The 18,501-nt window shown below is 53.2% G+C and overlaps 2 protein-coding genes across 3 annotated transcripts in view; both read left to right on the forward strand.

Moving 5' to 3' along the window:
• Positions 1–1,577: 1,577 nt before the first annotated feature.
• LOC107049448 (claudin-7-like) lies at positions 1,578–6,886 on the forward strand. Its single transcript, XM_040657175.2, has 4 exons — positions 1,578–1,931; positions 3,850–3,989; positions 4,745–4,826; positions 6,409–6,886. Exons 1-4 carry the CDS (start codon positions 1,705–1,707, stop codon positions 6,752–6,754), a joined length of 795 nt encoding a protein of 264 aa, XP_040513109.1. The 5' UTR covers positions 1,578–1,704; the 3' UTR covers positions 6,755–6,886.
• Positions 6,887–11,428: 4,542 nt separating this feature from the next.
• MGAM (maltase-glucoamylase (alpha-glucosidase)) overlaps positions 11,429–18,501 on the forward strand; it is a 49,902-nt gene continuing 42,829 nt past the window's right edge. Inside the window, exons 1-6 of one of the 2 annotated variants that reach the window (XM_040657176.2) lie at positions 11,429–11,454; positions 12,596–12,716; positions 13,023–13,031; positions 14,037–14,110; positions 15,867–15,987; positions 17,053–17,162. In XM_040657176.2, the coding sequence (XP_040513110.1) occupies positions 12,596–12,716; positions 13,023–13,031; positions 14,037–14,110; positions 15,867–15,987; positions 17,053–17,162 (435 nt within the window). In that variant the 5' untranslated portion in view covers positions 11,429–11,454. The remainder of the gene's footprint in view (positions 11,455–12,595; positions 12,717–13,022; positions 13,032–14,036; positions 14,111–15,866; positions 15,988–17,052; positions 17,163–18,501) is intronic. The other variant, XM_040657177.2, reaches the window with a different exon arrangement.

The raw sequence follows: 18,501 nt of genomic DNA on the forward strand, positions 1-18,501 counted from the left end.
AGAGCCCATTATCACCCCATAGAACCTATGATTGCCCCATAGAGCCCATTGTTACTCCGTAGAGCCCATCGTCACCCCATAGAGCCCATCATCACCCCATAGACCCCTCTGCCACCCCATAGAGCCCATTGTTACCCCACAGAGCCCATTATCACCCCATAGAACCTATTGTTACCCCATAGAGCCCATTGTTGCCCTATAGAACCTATTGTTACCCCATAGAGCCCATTATCACCCCATAGAGCCCATTATCACCCCATAGAACCTATTATCACCCCATTGAACCCATTGTCACCCCATGGAGGCCATTGTCGCCCCATAGACCCCATGGCCACCCCACAGACCCCACAGTCATCCCCCCCCCCTGTCGTCCCCCCTTTTGTCCCCACCCCTTTGTCCCCACCCCCACCCCATAAAGGCACCGCAGCCCGCAGTGCCACCACCGCTGCGGGACCGTGAGTCCTCCTGACCCCATTCCTGACCCCATTCCTGACCCCATATCTGTCCCCAACTTTGTCCCCATCCCTGACCCCACATTTGCCCCTTTGACCCCAAATTTCTCCCTCTTTCCCCACCCCTCACCCCAAATTTGCCCCTTTGGCCCCAATTTTGCCCCTCCATCCCCATCTCTGACCCCATATTATCCCCCCGTCCCCACTCCTGACCCCAAATTTCCCCCTCTGCCCCCATATTATCCCCCCATCCCCACCTCTGACCCCAAATTTGTCCCTCTGTCCCCATTTTGTCCCCACCCTGACTCCAAATTTGTCCCTTTGACCCCATATTTCCCCCTCTGACCCCATATTGTCCCTCCATCCCCATCCCTGACCCCATATTGTCCCTCAGTCTCTATCCCTGACCCCAAATTTGTCCCTTTGACCCCAAATTTCCCTCTCTGCCCCCATACTGTCCCTCCATCACCACCCCTGACCCCAAATTTGTCCCCAAATTTGTCCCTTTGACCCCAAATCTCCCCCTCTGCCCCCATATTATCCCTCCATCCCCACCCCTGACCCCAAATCTCCCCCTCTGCCCCCATATTATCCCTCCATCCCCACCCCTGACCCCAAATCTCCCCCTCTGCCCCCATATTATCCCTCCATCCCCATCCCTGACCCCAAATTTGTCCCTTTGACCGCAAATCTCCCCCTCTGCCCCCATATTATCCCTCCATCCCCACCCCTGACCCCAAATCTCCCCCTCTGCCCCCCATATTATCCCTCCATCCCCACCCCTGACCCCAAATTTGTCCCTTTGACCCCAAATCTGTCCCTCCATCCCCATCCCTGACCCCATATTGTCCCTCAGTCCCCATCCCCTGACCCCAAATTTGTCCCTTTGACCCCAAATCTCCCCCTCTGCCCCCATATTATCCCTCCATCCCCACCCCTGACCCCAAATCTCCCCCTCTGCCCCCATATTATCCCTCCATCCCCACCTCTGACCCCAAATTTGTCCCTTTGACCCCAAATTTCCCCCTCTGACTCCATTTTGCCCCTCCATCCCCATCCCTGACCCCAAATCTCCCCCTCTGCCCCCATATTATCCCTCCATCCCCACCCCTGACCCCAAATTTGTCCCCAAATTTGTCCCTTTGACCGCAAATCTCCCCCTCTGCCCCCATATTATCCCTCCATCCCCACCCCTGACCCCAAATCTCCCCCTCTGCCCCCATACCGCCCCTCCGTCCCCACCGTTGTCCCCATGTCCCCCCCCGTCACCTGGGGGGTGGCCCTGGGGGTGGCCCTGGGCGCTGTGGGGTGGGCGCTGTTGGTTTCCTCTCTGCCCCACAGTGCCTGGGGGGTGGGGGGGGGGCAGGTGACGGTGGTGGCGTCTGTCACCAACACCCGCGGGCTGTGGAGCGATTGTGTCACCGACGCCAGCGGGGGTGACATCGTGTGTCCCACTGCAGTCACTGCTCACACTGCCCGGTAGGGACATGGGGACAATGGGGGCATTGGGGACAATGGGGGCGTTGGGGACAATGGGGACAAATGGGGGCGTTGGGGACAATGAGAGTGTTGGGGACAATGAGAGTGTTGGGGACAATGGGGTCAATGGGGGCATTGGGGACAATGGAGACAATGGGGACAATGGGGTCAATGGGGATCATTGGGGCATTGGGTACATTGGGGTCAATGGGGGCATTGGGGACATTGGGGACAATGGGGGCGTTGGGGTCAATGGGGGCATTGGGGACATTGGGCACGTTGGGGGTGTTGGGGTCAGTGTGGACAACGGGGGTGTTGGGGACAATGGGGACATTGGGGTCAATGGGGGCAATGGGGGCACTGGGGACATTGGGGACAATGTGGATCAAGGGGGGCGTTGGGGTCAATGGGGGCGTTGGGGTCAATGCGGACAATGAGGTGTTGGGGACAATGGAGTCAATGGGGGCATTGGGGTCAGTGGGGGCATTGGGGACAATGGGGTCAGTGGGGGCATTGGGGTCAGTGGGGGCATTGGGGACAATGGGGTCAATGGGGGCATTGGGGTCAGTGGGGGCATTGGGGACAATGGGGTCAAGGGGGGCATTAGGGACAATGGAGACAATGGGGACAATGGGGTCAATGGGGATCATTGGGGCATTGGGTACATTGGGGTCAATGGGGGCACTGGGGACATTGGGGACAATGGGGGTGTTGGAGACAATGGGGACAGTGGGGATGTTGGGGACATTGGGGACAATGGGGACAATGGGGGCATTGGGGTCAGTGGGGACAATGGAGGCGTTGGGGACAATGGGGACATTGGGGTCAATGGGGGCGTTGGGGACATTGGGGACAATGTGGATCAAGGGGGGCGTTGGGGTCAATGGGGGCGTTGGGGTCAATGCGGACAATGGAGGTGTTGGGGACAATGGGGTCAATGGGGGCATTGGGGACATTGGGGACAATGGGGGCGTTGGGGTCAATGGGGGCATTGGGGTCAGTGGGGGCATTGGGGACAATGGGGTCAAGGGGGGCATTAGAGACAATGGAGACAATGGGGACAATGGGGTCAATGGGGATCATTGGGGCATTGGGTACATTGGGGTCACTGGGGGCACTGGGGACATTGGGGACAATGGGGGTGTTGGGGACAATGGGGACAGTGGGGATGTTGGGGACATTGGGGTCAATGGGGACAATGGGGACAATGGGGGCATTGGGGTCAGTGGGGACAATGGAGGCGTTGGGGACAATGGGGACATTGGGGTCAATGGGGACATTGGGGACGCTAGGGACAATGGGGACGTTGGGGACAATGGGGGCATTGGGGACAATGGGGACAATGGGGATGTTGGGGTCAATGGGGTCAGTGGGGACAATGGGGGCATTGGGGTCAGTGGGGACAATGGCGTCAATGGGGGCAATGGGGTCAATGGGGATCAATGGGGGACAATGGGGGCATTATGGGACATGGGGGAACAAATAGGGTTTGGGGCTATTATGGGATGTGGGCTGTGGGGGCTATTATGGGATGTGGGATATAGGATGGGGGCTATTATGGGATGTGGGCTATTATGGGATGTGGGCTATGGGATGGGGGCTATTATGGGATGTGGGATATAGGATGGGGGCTATGGGGGCTATTATGGGATGTGGGCTATGGGATGGGGGCTATTATGGGATGTGGATATAGGATGGGGGCTATTATGGGATGTGGGCTATGGGGGCTATTATGGGATGTGGGATATAGGATGGGGGCTATTATGGGATATGGACTATGGGGGCTATTATGGGATGTGGGCTATGGGATGGGGGCTATTATGGGCTATTATGGGATGTGGGCTATTATGGGATGGGGGCTATTATGGGATGTGAGCTATTATGGGATGTGCCCCCCCCCCCCCCCACCCCCCCATAGGTTACCTGCAGGGCAGCCGAGCGTTGGCTGTGGGAGCGGCAGCTGTGGGGACCCCCGGCCCACTTCTCCCCTTCTTGGGGGGTCCGGGGGGGGCGACGGAGGGGTCGGATCCTGGGGGGGGCGCTGGCTGCTGCTGGCAGGTAATGGGGGGGGATATGGGGGGGGAACATGGGGGGTATTGGGGAAAATGGGGGGCTGGGGGGGGTTATGAAGGGCTATGGGAAATATGGGGGGCTATGGGGGAAATATGGGGGTATGGGGGAAATTAAAGGGGCTGGGGGGGTCTATGGGGGGCTATGGGGGAAATATGGGGCGGAAATATGTGTGTATAGGGGGGCGTAAGGGGGCTATGGGGATGGGGGGGTCATGGGGGGCAATGGGGTGTATGGGGTCATGGGGGGGTCATGGGGGGGTCCTGGGGGGGGCTTTGGGGATGGGGGGGGTCATAGGGGGCTATGGGGGGGTGATGGGGGGGCTATGGGGATGGGGGGATCATGGGGGGCTATGGGGTGTATGGGGGCTGTGGGGGGGTCCTGGGGTGGGGCTATGGGGATAGGGGGGGTCATGGGTGGCTATGGGGGGGTCCCTGGGGGGGGGCTATGGGGGTGGAGGGGGCTATGGGGGGGTCATGGGGGGCTATGGGGTGTATGGGGGCTCTGGGGGTGTCATGGGGGGGGCTATGGGGATAGGGGGGCTCATGGGTGGCTATGGGGGGGTCCCTGTGGGGGGGCTATGGGGATGGAGAAGGCTATGGGGGGGTCATGGGGGTGGGGGGGGTTCCATGTTACAGGGCTCACGTGGGGCTTCATAGGGGCAGCGCCCCCCCCCCACCCCCGACCCTAAATAACCCCGTGCCCCCCCCCCGGTCGTCCCCCCCCCCCCCCCCCAAAAAAAGCTCTGGGTGCCGCCGGTGCCTCCGTGTGGTTTGGGGTCGCTGTCACTCAGGAGTTCTTCGACCCCCAACATTCGAGCGTCAGGTGGGGGGGGGGTCTTCTGGGGGGGGGGGGGGGGGGTCCGGTTGGGGGCTATGGGGTGGGACCCCCCCCACACACTCATTTCTATGGGTGTTCATTGGGGTGAAGGGGGGGGTTCATGGGGGGGGGGCTTTGGTGGGAGTTTGGTTGAAGGGAGTTCTATTGGGGGGGTTATTGGGGGGGGGGGGGGGTTCAATTGGGGGGGGGGGTCTTATGGGGGGGCTGTAAAGGGGGGGTCAACTGGGGGGGGTCCATAGTGGGAGTTTGGTTGAAGGGAGTTCTATGGGGAGGAGTTATTTGGGGGGGGGTCCTATGGGAGAGGATCTATTGGGGGGTTCTATGGGGGGGTTCAATTGGGGGGGGTCTTCTGGGGGGGGTCCTATGGGGGGGGGGGTGTTCTGGGGGGGCTGTAAAGGAGGGGTCAACTGGGGGGGGGTCCATAGTGGGAGTTTGGTTGAAGGGAGTTCTATGGGGGGGTTCCATGGGGGGGGGGGTCTTCTGGGGGGGTCCTATGGGAGTGGATCTATGGGGGGGTTCCATGGGGGGGGGGGTTCAATTGGGGGGTTCCATGGGGGTGGTTCTATTGGGGGGGGTCCTATGGGGGGGGTCTTCTGGGGGGGCTATAAAGGGGGGGGTCAACTGGGGGGAGTCCATAGTGGGAGTTTTGTTGAAGGGAGTTCTATGGGGGGGGGGGTTCCATTGGGGGGGTCTTATGGGGGGGTCCTATGGGAGTGGATCTATTGGGGGGGGTCCATGGGGGGGGGGAGTTCAATTGGGGGGGGGGTCCTATGGGGTGGTTCTATTGGGGGGGGTCTTCTGGGGGGGGGGTTCAATTGGGGGGGGTCCATTATGGTAGTGTTGTTGAAGGGAGTTCTATGGGGGGGGGTTTATTTGGGGGGGGGTACTAGGGGGGGGTCCTATGGGAGAGGATCTATTGGGGGGTTCCATGGGGGGGGTTTCAATTGGGGGGGGTCCTATGGGGGTGGTTCTATTGGGTGGGTCTTCTGGGGGGGGGTCCAATGGGGGGTCTATTGGGGGGGGTTCAATTGGGGGGGGGGGTCCATAGTGGGAGTTTTGTTGAAGGGAGTTCTATGGGAGGGTTTCCATGGGGGGGGGGTCTTATGGGGGGGTCCTATGGGAGTGGATCTACTGGGGGGGGTCCATGGGGGGGGTTCAATTGGGGGGGGTCTACTGGGGGGGTCCTATGGGGGGGGGTCCTATGGGGGGGCTATAAGGGGGAATTAATGGGCGAGGTCCTATGGGGGGGGGGGGGGTCTTCTGGGGGGGCGTCCAATGGAGTGGGGGGGGAGCCTATGGGGGAGGGTCTCTATGGGGTGACAGGTGGGGGTCTGAGGGTTCATATGGGGGGGATTTAATTATGGGGGGGGATTTAATTATGGGGGGGGGGGGGGGGGCTCACTGAGGGCTGTCCTATGGAGTGTGGGGGGGGTTCTTATGGGGGGGGGGGAGGGGCAGTGAGGGTAATTATGGGATGGGGGGGGGGTCAGAGTGGTTGGGGGGGGGGTCTCGGGGTGAGGGGGATTTGGGGGTGACCCCTTTGTGCCCCCCCCCCCTCCTCCTGCAGGTATGAGCCCGGCCCGGGGTTGTTCCTGGCCGGGGGGGGGGCGATGCTTTTGGGGCTGGGGGGGGCAGCGCTCCTCCTTGCCGCGCGGAGGACCCCCCCCAGAACACAACGACCCCCAGGTGAGAAACTCCCCCCCCCCCCCAAAATAATGGGAACCCCAAAACCGTGGCGTCCAACCCCAATATTAGGGACCCCCCCCCCTCCAATCTGCCTCCATCACATAACGCCCTCATCGCTATCATGCCCCCCCCCCCCCATTAAAATTAGGGACCCCCACCCTAAAGCCACCCCCCCAAAACTGGAAGCCCCCCCCACCCAAAACTGGGACGCCCCCTCAAAAAAATAGGAATGCCTCCAAATTGGGGTCCCCCCCACCCCAAACACGCTCTCAAAACTGGGGATCCCCCCCCCAAATTAGAACCCCAGCCCCAAATAACAGTGAAATCCCCCAAAACCGGGACCCCCCCACCCCAAACTGGGGACACTCCCCAAAGTTAACTCTTCCCCCCCCCCCCCCCCCCCCCCCCCCCCCCCCCCCCCCCCCCCCCCACAAATGCCCCCCTTGACCGCCCCCCAATAGCGCCCTTCGCCCCCCCCCCCCCCAAGTTGAACACCCCAATCGGGACCCCCTCCCACCCCCAAACTGCCCCCCCCGCCCCCCCCAAATCCTGGGGCACCTCAAATAGTGTCCCCCCCTCCTTAAGACCCCCCCCCCCAAAATACGACTCCCCCCCCCCCCCACAGGGCCCCCCCCCTCCCCCAAATCATCACTGTCCTTCCCCCCCCATTCCAACCCCATTGGGGCACCCCCCCCCCCCCCCCCCCCCCCCCCCCCCCCCCCCGAAACTCCTCCTCCATCCCACGGGGGGAGGGGGGAAGGGAGGGGTCGAGGTTTGGGGGTTCCCCCCCCCAACTTCTAACCCCCCCCCCCCCCTCCCCTCTGCAGTCTCCCCCTGGGGGGCCCCCCCCCGGCCCCGAGGAGCATCTGCTGCCAGTTTGGGGGACAAATACCGGCCGCAACGCCTACGTGTGACACCCCCCTCCCCCCCCCCCCCAAAAAAAAGGGGGACCCCCCCCCCCCCCCTCAGGACTGTGGGGACCCCCCCACAGGAAAATTGGGGATCCCTCACTCCGGATCTTGGGACACCAAAGGACCCCCCCAGGAACATTGGAGGACCCCCCTCCCCTTCAGGACTGTGCGACCCCCCCCCCAAAAAAAGGGGGACCCCCCTCAGGACTGTGGGGACCCTCTGGGACCATGGGGACCCCCCCCAGGAAAACGGGGATCCCCCTCTCCGGATCATGGGGACACCAAAGGACCCCCCAGGAACATTGGAGGACCCCCCCTCTTCCCCTCCTCAGAACTGTGGGACCCCCCCCGACAGAAAAAGGGGGACCCCCCCCCCCCAGCACTGTGGGGACCCTCTGGGACCCTGGGGACCCCCCCAGGAAAATTGGGGATCCCCCTCTCCGGATCATGGGGACAGCGAAGGACCCCCCAGGAACATTGGAGGACCCCCCCCCCCTCCCCTCAGATTGAGGGGGATCCCCCAGGACTGTGGGACCCCCCCAAAAAAAGGGGGACCCCCCCCCCTCCTCAGGACTGTGGGGACCCTCTGGGACCGTGGGGACCCCCCCCCCAAAAAAAAGAAACCGAAGACCCAAAGGATAATGGAAAACGAGACCCCCAAATACATGGGGACAACCCCAAGGATGATGACCCCCCCACAAGGAAAATAAGAGCCCCCCTCCCTCCCCCCAAGAACCGTGGGGAGTTCCAATGGGCGATGGGGACCCCCCCCCCCCCCCCACCGAAAATGGGGACCCCCCCCAGGGATGATGGAGACCCCAAAAAGACGACGGGGAGCCCTTATGGACATGGGGACCCCCCCCCGAACAACGAGGACTTAAATGGACACGGAGACCCCCCCCCCCCCCCCAAAGAAAATGAGGATCCCCAGGAGCATAAGGATTAAGGATCCCCCCCTCCCCCCCCCCCCAAAAAATAACTGGAACTGGAAGACAACGGGGATCCCCACCGGGACAATGGGGACCCCCCCCCCCCCGCCGAGGAGATTGGGGACCCCCCCCGAAGAGATTGGGGACCACTGAGGACAATGGGAACCCCAATGGATGTGGGACCCCCCCCCACTCCCCACTAAGGAAAATGGGGACCCCCAGGAGCATGGAGATTCCCCCCCCCCCCCCCCCCCCCAAAGAGGATGATGGAGACCCCAAAAGACAATGGGGAGCCCTTATGGACCAACCCCCCCCCCCCCCCCCCCCCCCCCCCCCCCCCCCCCCCCACTAAGGAAAATGGGACCCCCCCCCCACCCGGACAATGGGAACACCCCCAGAACCATGGGGAACCCCAATGGACATTGGGGACCTCCTCAAGGAAAATGGGGGACCCCCCAGGAGCATGGAGACCCCCCCTCCCCAATGGGAATGATGGGGACCCCAAAAGACAATGGGGAGCCCCACTGGGCAGTGGTGGGATTCTGGGGTGGGGGGGGCTGGGAGGGGGGGTTATGACATAACCAGATAACCATGACATAACCATAACCATGACTATAACATAACCGTAGAATAACTATAGGATAACCATAGCATAACCATAACCATAACCATCACCATAAGGTAACCATAACCATAACATAACCATGACCATAACATAACCATAATATAGCCATAACCATAACCATGACCATAACCATGACCATAACCATGACCATAACCATGACCATAACCATGACCACAACCACAAAGCTCTATACCCGTAACCATGACCATAACCATGACCATAACCATGACCATGACCACAAAGCTCTCTACCCATAACCATCACCATAACCATAGCCACAACCACAAAGCTCTCTACCCATAACCATCACCATAACCATGACCATAGCCATGACCATAGCCATGACCACGGCCACAAAGCTCTATACCCATAACCATGACCTTAACCGTGATCACAAAGCTCTACATCCACGACCATCACCATGACCATAACCATGACCATAACCACAAAGCTCTATACCCATAACCATCACCATCACCATAACCATGACCACGACCACAAAGCTCTATACCCATAACCATCACCATAGCCATGACCATAGCCATGACCACGACCACAAAGCTCTATACCCATAACCATCACCATAACCATGATCATAACCATGACCATAACCATGACCACGACCACAAAGCTCTACACCTATAACCATGACCATAGCCATGACCATAGCCATGACCATAGCCATGACCACGACCACAAAACTCTATACCCATAACCATCACCATGACCACGACCACAAAACTCTATACCCGTAACCATGACCATAACCATGACCATCACCATGACCATAACCATGACCCTACATACCCGATTTCATCAAGAACCTCCACCTCTGTGACCGTGGGACTCTACATCTGTGACCGTGACCACGGCCATGGCCACAACCGCAGCCCAACCTCCTGCCCTTCCCTCCCCAGCCCCCCCCCGGCTGCAATAAATGCCATTTATTCCCCATCCACGCACTTATCACGTGCGTATGTTCTGATTCCATCCTCTGTTGCACGTCGTTATCAGCGCCGTTATCAAGGCCAGAACGAAGGAGTTCAGATAACACCACGATTTGGGGGTTTCAATCTGCTTTCCTTCTGTCCGGAATCGCTCCCACCTCCAAAAGAGTGGATTTTACCTCAAAAATAAGTGCCATTTTGCCTCAAAAAAACGTTATTTTTGCTTGATAAATGCTCTGTTTTGCCACAAAAGTGCAATTTTTGCCTCTAAAAAGCACCATTCTGCCTCAAAATCACTTTCTTCCCTCAAAAAGTGCCGTTTTGTCTCCAAAAGTGCTATTTTTGACACAAAAATGCCGTATCTTTGCCTCAAAAAGCACTATTTTGCCTCAAAAAAGCACCATTTTCACCCTCCGAAATGCAATTTTTCCTCAAAAGGTATTATTTTTCTTCCAGGAAGTGCTGTTTTGTCTCAAAAAAGCATTATTTTGTCACAAAAAGAGCTATTTTTCCTCAAAAAGTGCTACTTCTTGCATTTTCTATTCCATTTCCATTTGATTCCCATTTTTATTTCCATTTTTATTCACTTTCGTATTTCCATTTTTATTCCTTTCTTCCCCTCATTTCCACTCACACCTTTATTTCCATTTTATTCCCATTTCCATTCCCATTTCATCCCCATTTTATTCCCATTCCATTCCCATTTTATTTCCTTTTATCCCCTTTCTTCTTCCCATTTTACCCCATTTCTATTTTCATTTTTATTTCTTCCCCCCCCACCCTTTAATTTCCATTTTCATTCTCATTTCTATTCCCATTTTCATTTCCAATTTCCCCATTTTAATTCCCATTTATTTCCCGTTCCTATTCCCATCTTATTCCCATCTTATTCCCATTTTACCCCATTTCTATTTTCATTTTTATTTCTTCCCCCCCCCCCGCCCTTTAATTTCCATTTTCATTCTCATTTCTATCCCCATTTTCATTTCCAATTTCCCCATTTTAATTCCCATTTAATTCCCATTTATTTCTCGTTCCTATTCCCATCTTATTCCCATTTTATTCCCATTCTTATTCCCACTTCCTTCCCACTCTATCCCCATTTTACCTACTTTTATTCCCATTCTTATCCCTAATTTCCCCATTTATCACTTTCCTTCCCCCCCCCCTTCACACAGGAACCCCCCCATCCTTCCCCACTCCGATTTGCCCCCATTTCCCCTCATTTCCCCCATTTTGACCCCCCCCATCACCCCACAGCAACCGCAGCGCTGCATCTTTACCACACCACACCCCCATCACGCGACGTCCTCTGCAGAATCAGCAAAAAAAACCCCTCAAACAAATGAATACCTGCATTAAAAGCGAAGGAAAGGAACTAATTAAGACATCGAGCACCCAGCACTGCCCCCATGTGCGGAGCTCATTAGCAATCAGAGCCATGCTGATAACGAGAGGGAATAAAAAGGGGATTTATGGCCCTGAGAACGCAGTGGGAGCCAAAGGGCCCATAAGGTGAGTTTCCACAAAGCTCTGCTCCTCTTTCCCATCTTTTTTTTCCCATTCTTTGACATTTCTTCCTTTTTTTTCCCCTGTTTTTCCCTATTTTCCCCCCTTTTTCCCATTTCCCCCCATCTTTCACCCATTTATTTTCCACTTTTTTCCCCCTTTTCCCATTTTCCCTCCTTGTTTTCCCCATTTATTTTCCATTTTTCACATTTTTCCCCTTCTTTCCCCACTTTTTCGCATTTCCCACCTTCCTTTCCCCCATTTTTCCCATTTTCCCCATTTCCTCCCATTTCCCCCGTTTTTTTCTTCCATTTTTTCTCCATTTTCCCAATTTCCACCTTTTTCCCCCTTTTTCCCCCATTTATTTTCCATTTTTTCCCCCTTTTCCCATTTTTTCCTTCTTTCTCTCATTTCATTCAGTTTTCACCATTTCCCCTTTCTGTCCCCATTTCCCCCCATTTTTTCCCATTCTTTCTCCCATTTATTTTTCATTTTTTCCTCATTTTTTCCATTCTTTCCCCCATTTCCCCCCATTTTCCCCATCTCCCCCCTTTTCCCCCCTTCTTTCCCCCATTTATTTCCCATTTTTTCTCCTTTTCCCCATTTTTTCCCTTTCTCCCATTTCATTCAGTTTTTCTCAATTTTCCCCTTCTTTCCTCATCCCCCCCCTTCTTTCCCCCATTTATTTTCCCTTTCCCCCACTTCCCCCCACTTCCCCCCTTCTGTCCCCCATTTCCCCCCATTTTCCTCATTATCCCATTTTCCCCCTTTTTCCTCTTTTTCCCCCCATTTTTTCACACCCCTCTTTCCCCCCCCCCCCATTTTTCCCAATTCTCTCCATTTTCCCCATTCTTTCCCATTTTTTTCTACCCCTCCTCCCCCCCCCAAAAAATAAGAAAGCAGAAAAATAATTCTTGGAAAACAGCACTTTCCAAACCCCTCATTTTCGTTTCCATCCCTGAAATCTCCCCAAATTTCACCTCTGCCATCAGACCAAATAATCATTCATTTTGACCATTTATTAACAAACGAGGAAAAAAAAGAAATGGAAATGATTTCCAACTTTTTCTAAAAACTCTGATTTTTTTTTTTGGGGTGGGGGGGGGTTCTTCACTAAAAAAAAAAAAAAACCAAAACCCAAAAACAGATGGGAAAAGCAAAATTCAGCAAGTTGGAGATCGTTCTGAGTGCCCTCTTCTGCGCGGTGGTGGTGGTGGCGTGTGTCCTCATCGGGGTGCTGGCAACCAAAAGGAGCGAAGCCAGCAGCGGTGAGCACTGTTTTTTTTGGGGGGGGTTGGGGGGGAAGGTCAATATTTGGGGATTTTGGGGTGTTTTTGGGTAACAGAAGGAGGGCCAGAATGGCTTTAGAGCAGAAAAAACCTCATTGAAATCCACAGAAACGGCGTTGAAAAACTCAACCCCGGGCGGCGCTGTGGGATCCAATGGCGGCAGTGAGCTTAGAAATCCTTAAAAACATCAGAAAATGAGTAAAAAGGATTAAAAATAGACTTTTTTTCTCTCTCTGCCCCCGGCTCTGTTTGCTTCTGTGGAATTTACGGCCCTGCTCTGATCAGTGAGCAAAGGTGAAGCCCGGGGATGTGCTGCTAACAGGGGAAACCCCCAAATTATGGGTTTTCTTTCTTAAATCACATTCTGACATCAGAAACTGAACTCCTGAAAATGACCATTTGTGGGTTTCTTTAGAAGAAAAAAAAATGTACATTTAAAAAAAAAATCCCTTTGGAAAATGGAGAGATTTTGGGGATGGTTTGGGAGGGAGAAGAGGAGAAAGAGAAGAGTTGGGTTGTTTGGATATAGGGGAAATCTGGGGGGGGAATGGGGGGCTTCGAAGTTTGGGGGGAATCGGAGCTGTTGGGGAATTGGAAATGGGGGGAAATGGAATTCTGGGGGATATTGGGGGGAATGGAAACGTTGGGGGGGATTAAAATTGGGGGGTGTTGAAATGTTGGGGGGATTGAAATTTGGGGAGGTCGAAACCTGGGGGAAAATTGGGGGGAACTGAGATTTGGGGGGAGTTGAAATTTGGGGGGTTGAAATTTGGGGGAAAATTGAAACTTTTGGGGGATTTGGGGGGGAATTGAAATTTGGGGGATCTGAAGTTTTGGGGAAAATGGAACTTTTGAGGGGGGGGAATTGATATCTTGGGGGGGGGGTTGAAATTTTGGGGGGAATTGAAATTTTTGGTAGCTGAAATTTGGGAGAAAATTTGGGGGAACTGAGATTTTGGAGGGATTGAAATTTGGGGGGGTTGAGATTGGGGGGAAAATTGGGGGGAACTGAGATTTGGGGGAAGTTGAAATTGGGGGGAAAATTGAAACTTTGGGAAATTTGGGGGGGGGGGATTGAAATTTGGGGGAATTGCAGTTATGGGGAAAGCGAAACTTTTGGGGGGAATGCAAAATCTGGGGGGGCGAACTGAAGTTTAGGGGAAAGTGAAACAGTGGGGTCATTGAAAATTCGGGGGTGGGGGTGAGGGGGGAGCGGGGGAATGGAAATTTGGGGTAAATTTGGGGGAATTGAAATTTGGGAGAAACCGAAATGTTGAAAGAAAGTTGTGATCATTGCAGAATTCTCCCCAAGTTGCCCCAGCGTGGAAGCAGCGGAGCGGATCGATTGCATTCCAGACCAGGTGGCCACCAAGGTGTGAAAACACTCCAGAATACCTAAAAATCCCCCTTTTTTAACCCCAAAACAGTGAAGGATTCTGAAGCAGTTTGGTTCAGTGCGTTTTCAACCATTCAAATTCAAAACCATTAAGCCGATTTCTGCCTAAGCAATGGTCTGCAAAACCCCCATTTCTGTTATCTCACACTTCACCAGACCTCAATTTTTAAGTGCCCTTAAAAATAATTAAGAAAAAAAAAAGATAAGAGCTCATATAATGACAACTATTGAGCACCGCGTTTCAGTTTTCTTTTTCACCCGTAGTACCCTTAGAAATAAAAACAAGGGGGAAAAAAAAAAAGCCGTTGAGTTGATACAACGAGATCTATTGAGCACCACATCTCAATTCTCGTTCTCACCCCCAAATGCCCCTAAATAGATTAATTAAAGTAAATCCAGCGAGTTCATATAACGAGAGCTACGGAGCACCACCCAGCCTTATCCGCAACGGTGATAGAAAGAACGCCAGCACCGCGATGAGCCCTTGGAATGCTGCTGATAGGAGCTCTTGGTGGAGATCTCACGTTCTCCCATCGATATCACAGCTCTGCACGGGGCAGAGTGCAACGTTCACACATTATTGCCCCCATTGGGGTCACCCAGGAGCAGAGCTGTGATTTTTGGTCCCTCTTATCGGCCCAGAGGGTGTGGCGAGCTTAAATATTGATATGAAATTACAGCTCTTATCTGGCTTTTATCACAACCAGAGTCACTTTTATTGGGTGGACTCTGCCCCGGCATCGGTGGGAAGGAAAATTCTTTGCTCTGCAGCAAAAGTTCCCCCCCACAAAACCCTTAAAATAGATTTATTTGGGTGCTGTTAATCGAAATATTCGTGGCTGAATATCCTCATGTCGATCGTTTTCAGTCTGGAGGGAAGGGAGTAAAGGTGGAGAGCAAAAAGGAGCACTCCGATCAAGGGGGAAATGGGGATATTGGTCACTCAGCTCATTGCAGGTATTCATTCTTAGCCTAAAGTTGAAAGAAAAGGCATTTCCCATTCACAGTCACTGAGGCGGTGCAGTTTTCAGCCGAAGGACCAAATTTTGGCGGTTTGGTGGGCAAAATCGAGGCCAAATCGATTGAAAAAAAGGGCTTTGATTGGAACAGGCGACCCACAGTTGGGTGCCAGAGTTGAAATAGCTTAAAAAAAAAAAAATGGGGTGAAAACCTCCATTTCTTACAGCAAATGAAAGGAAATTGAGTGTATGGGGCTGGAAGTCGCGTGGCCATTTCCCAACCCGAGTTTAGGGTTTTATTTTTATTTACTTCTTCCATCTTTTAGTTTTATTTTTTTTTTTCTCGTTTTCTTTTCTTCTTCTGTTGGAGGTAACGAAGAACAAATCCCAATTTTTATTACTTTTAACCCCAAAACCACCACTTCCACGCGACCCTCAATGCGCGGTCGCATTCATCCCACGTCAATCAATCCTTTCATTCCCCCAAATAAAACCCAACCCAACGCTTTTTCCTCCCGGCCTTAAGAAAGAAATGTCCCCGAATCCTCTTTTTTTTAACCTTTTTTTCTTTCTTAATTATTTTTTTCTGAAATTTTAGCCCCACTCCCCAAAACGGTTCTGTCTCTTCTGGCACTCCGTGTCCCAATGGGATATTTGGAGGCGGAGGTGAACGGATGGAAAACATCACACGTTCCCAACTCTCACTTTTTGATGTCACAATATGGGATTTTGGGGTAAAAATCACCTTTTGGGGGGGGTTTTGTTTTGGGTCAGAACCTCTGCAACCTCCGTGGGTGCTGCTGGAGCCCCCAGATCGGCACCAGCACCCCCTGGTGCTTCTTCTCCTCCAACCATGGCTATAGGGTGGACGGAGAGCTGCGGACGACGCAGCAAGGTGAGCTCCATGATCCCAAAACTGGGTTTTAGGTTTATTTGGGGTTTGGGGGCTGAGGTTGGGGTTTTGGGGTGGGTTTAGGCTTTAGGATTGCAGTTGGGTTGGGTTTGGTTTGAGTAGGTTGAAGCTTGGCTTCATTTGGAGTTGAGTTGGATTTGGGATTTTGGGATGGGTTTGGGGGCTGGGTTGATGCTGGGCTGGAGTTGCGTTTGGGTTTAGCGTTGGATTTGGGGTTTCAGGTTGGGTTTGGGGTTTTGAGTTGGGTTTGAGCTTGGATTTGGGGTTGGGTACGTTCAGCTTGGGATTGGGTTTGGGGTTTTGAGTTGGGCTTGAGATTTAGGGTTGGATTTAGTGTTAGGAAGATTCAGCTTAGGATTGGGTTTGGGGCTTGGGGTTTGGTTTGGGATTTTGGGTAGGGGTTGGATTTGAGGTTTGTGTTGGAGTTAGGTTGGGGTTGGGTTGGACTTCTAGTAGGATTTGGGGTCGGGTTCAGGGTTTTGGGGTGGATTCGGGGTTAACGTTGGGTTTGGTTTGGAGCTGCGTAGGTTTGTGTTTGGGTTGGTTTGAGTTTGGGATTGGCTATGGGGTTTTGGGGTGGGTTTGAGGTTGGATTTGGTGTTGGATAGTTTCAGGTTGGGGTCGGGTTTGGGGTTTTGGGTTGGGTTTGGAGTTTTGGGTTGAGTTTGGTGTTTTGGGTTGGGGTTGGAATTTTGGGTTGGATTTGGGGTTTTGGATTGGGTTAAGTTGGGGTTGGGTTGGTGCTGAGTCGGTTTATGTTTGGGTTGGATTGGGTTTGGAGTTCCGGGTTGGATTTGGGGTTGAATGGGTTCAGATTTGGGATTGGCTTTGGGATTTGGGATTGTGGTTAGGTTTGGGGTTTAGGGTTGGGTTTTGGTTGAGTGGGGGTACGTTTCAGTGTGGGTAGGGTTTAGGGTCGGCTTTAGGGTCGAGTTTGTGCTGGGTTGGCTTTGGGTACACTTAGGGTTGGGTTGGGGGTATTGGGTAGATTTAGATTCGGGTTGGATTTAATTGGTTTAATTGGTTGAATTTGTTGTTTCCTCCAAGGATTTCAAGCAACTCTGAAACGTTTCTCCTCACCTTCGCTTTTCGGGGACGACATCAACACCGTCCTCCTCACTGCAGAATACCAGACACAAAATCGCTTCCATTTCAAGGTGAGGTTTTCCCCCAAAATTTGTCCTTTTGGGGTCTTTTTCCTTCACAATGTTGGGGCACAGGGGAGGTGCTGTGAGGTTAGGGAGACATTAATTAAAGTAATTAAGTAATGAGTTCTCTTTCTCTCCCCCAAAAGAGAGGGAGAAGTCTTTACTGTACCCGTAGGAGCAGTGGGTTCAAATATGGGGTTCATTTTTTGGGGGGGGGGAAGGGCCAAAAAGGAGATTATGAAGAAAATAATGTTAATAATAATAATAACAGATAGAAAAAAAAAGACAGACATCCTAAAAATCAGTAATAAAGCAATAAATGAATGGGCGTTCCGGGTTCAGTGGTCATCGATAGAAAAATAAGGATTGGGATATTAGAGATACTGCAATTTAATGATAAATGCTATAATAAATACTACAATACAACGGTCTAATTAAGGAAAACTGACCTCACAAAGGTCTAATTAAGGAAAATGGCCTTCAGTGTGGGATGGTCAAACTGACCTTGGAATGGTCTGATTAAGGAAGATTGACCTCAGAGGGTGAGGTGGTCAACCTGACCTCAGGAGGAGTCTAATTAAGGAAAACTGACCTCAAGGTGCTCTAATTAAGCAATATTGACCTCAGGAGGGTCTAATTAAGGAAATCAACCTCCAGGAGTAGGCCTAATTAGATAAACAGAGCCCCATTTGGAGGTACCGTGGGATTTGGAATCCCAGCGGACATTCGATTGGTTTTAGGGTAATCCCATGGGAATGGAACCTTAATTTGAGGTGAAAACTAAATATTTTGGGGGCAATCAGCATCAATAACTGGTTTGGGTTTGGTGGCATTTATCCTAAATAGAGGCAAGTTGGAATTTGGGGCATTTAGCTTAAATTATGGCAAATTGTTGTTTGTTTGGGTGTTTTTTGCCCCAAATAACTCAACCCAGCGCAGCCCAACCCAACCCAACCCTACTCAGTGAACCCAACCCTTCCCAATCCAACCCATTTCCCACCCCAATCCAACTCAACTCAGCTCACCCCAACCCATTACCCAATCCAATCCCACCCAGCCCGACTCAACCCAACCCTTTTCCCAACCCAGTCCATCTCTATTCACCCCAACCCAACCCACTGCCCAACGCAATTCAACCCAACCCCACTCCTCCTTACCCACCTCCACCCACCCCAATCCAACCCATTTTCCAACCCAACTCATCACAACCCACCCCCACCCAACCCGATCCAACCCACTCATAACCCAACGCATAACCCAACCCAAACCAACTCATCCAAACCACCTCCACCCAATCCAACCCACTGTCCAACCAAAACCCACCCAGCTCATCTCAATCCAACCCAGC

This window comes from Gallus gallus, unplaced genomic scaffold, assembly GCF_016699485.2.
Source record: "Gallus gallus isolate bGalGal1 unplaced genomic scaffold, bGalGal1.mat.broiler.GRCg7b scaffold_59, whole genome shotgun sequence".
Taxonomy (NCBI): Eukaryota; Metazoa; Chordata; class Aves; order Galliformes; family Phasianidae; genus Gallus; species Gallus gallus.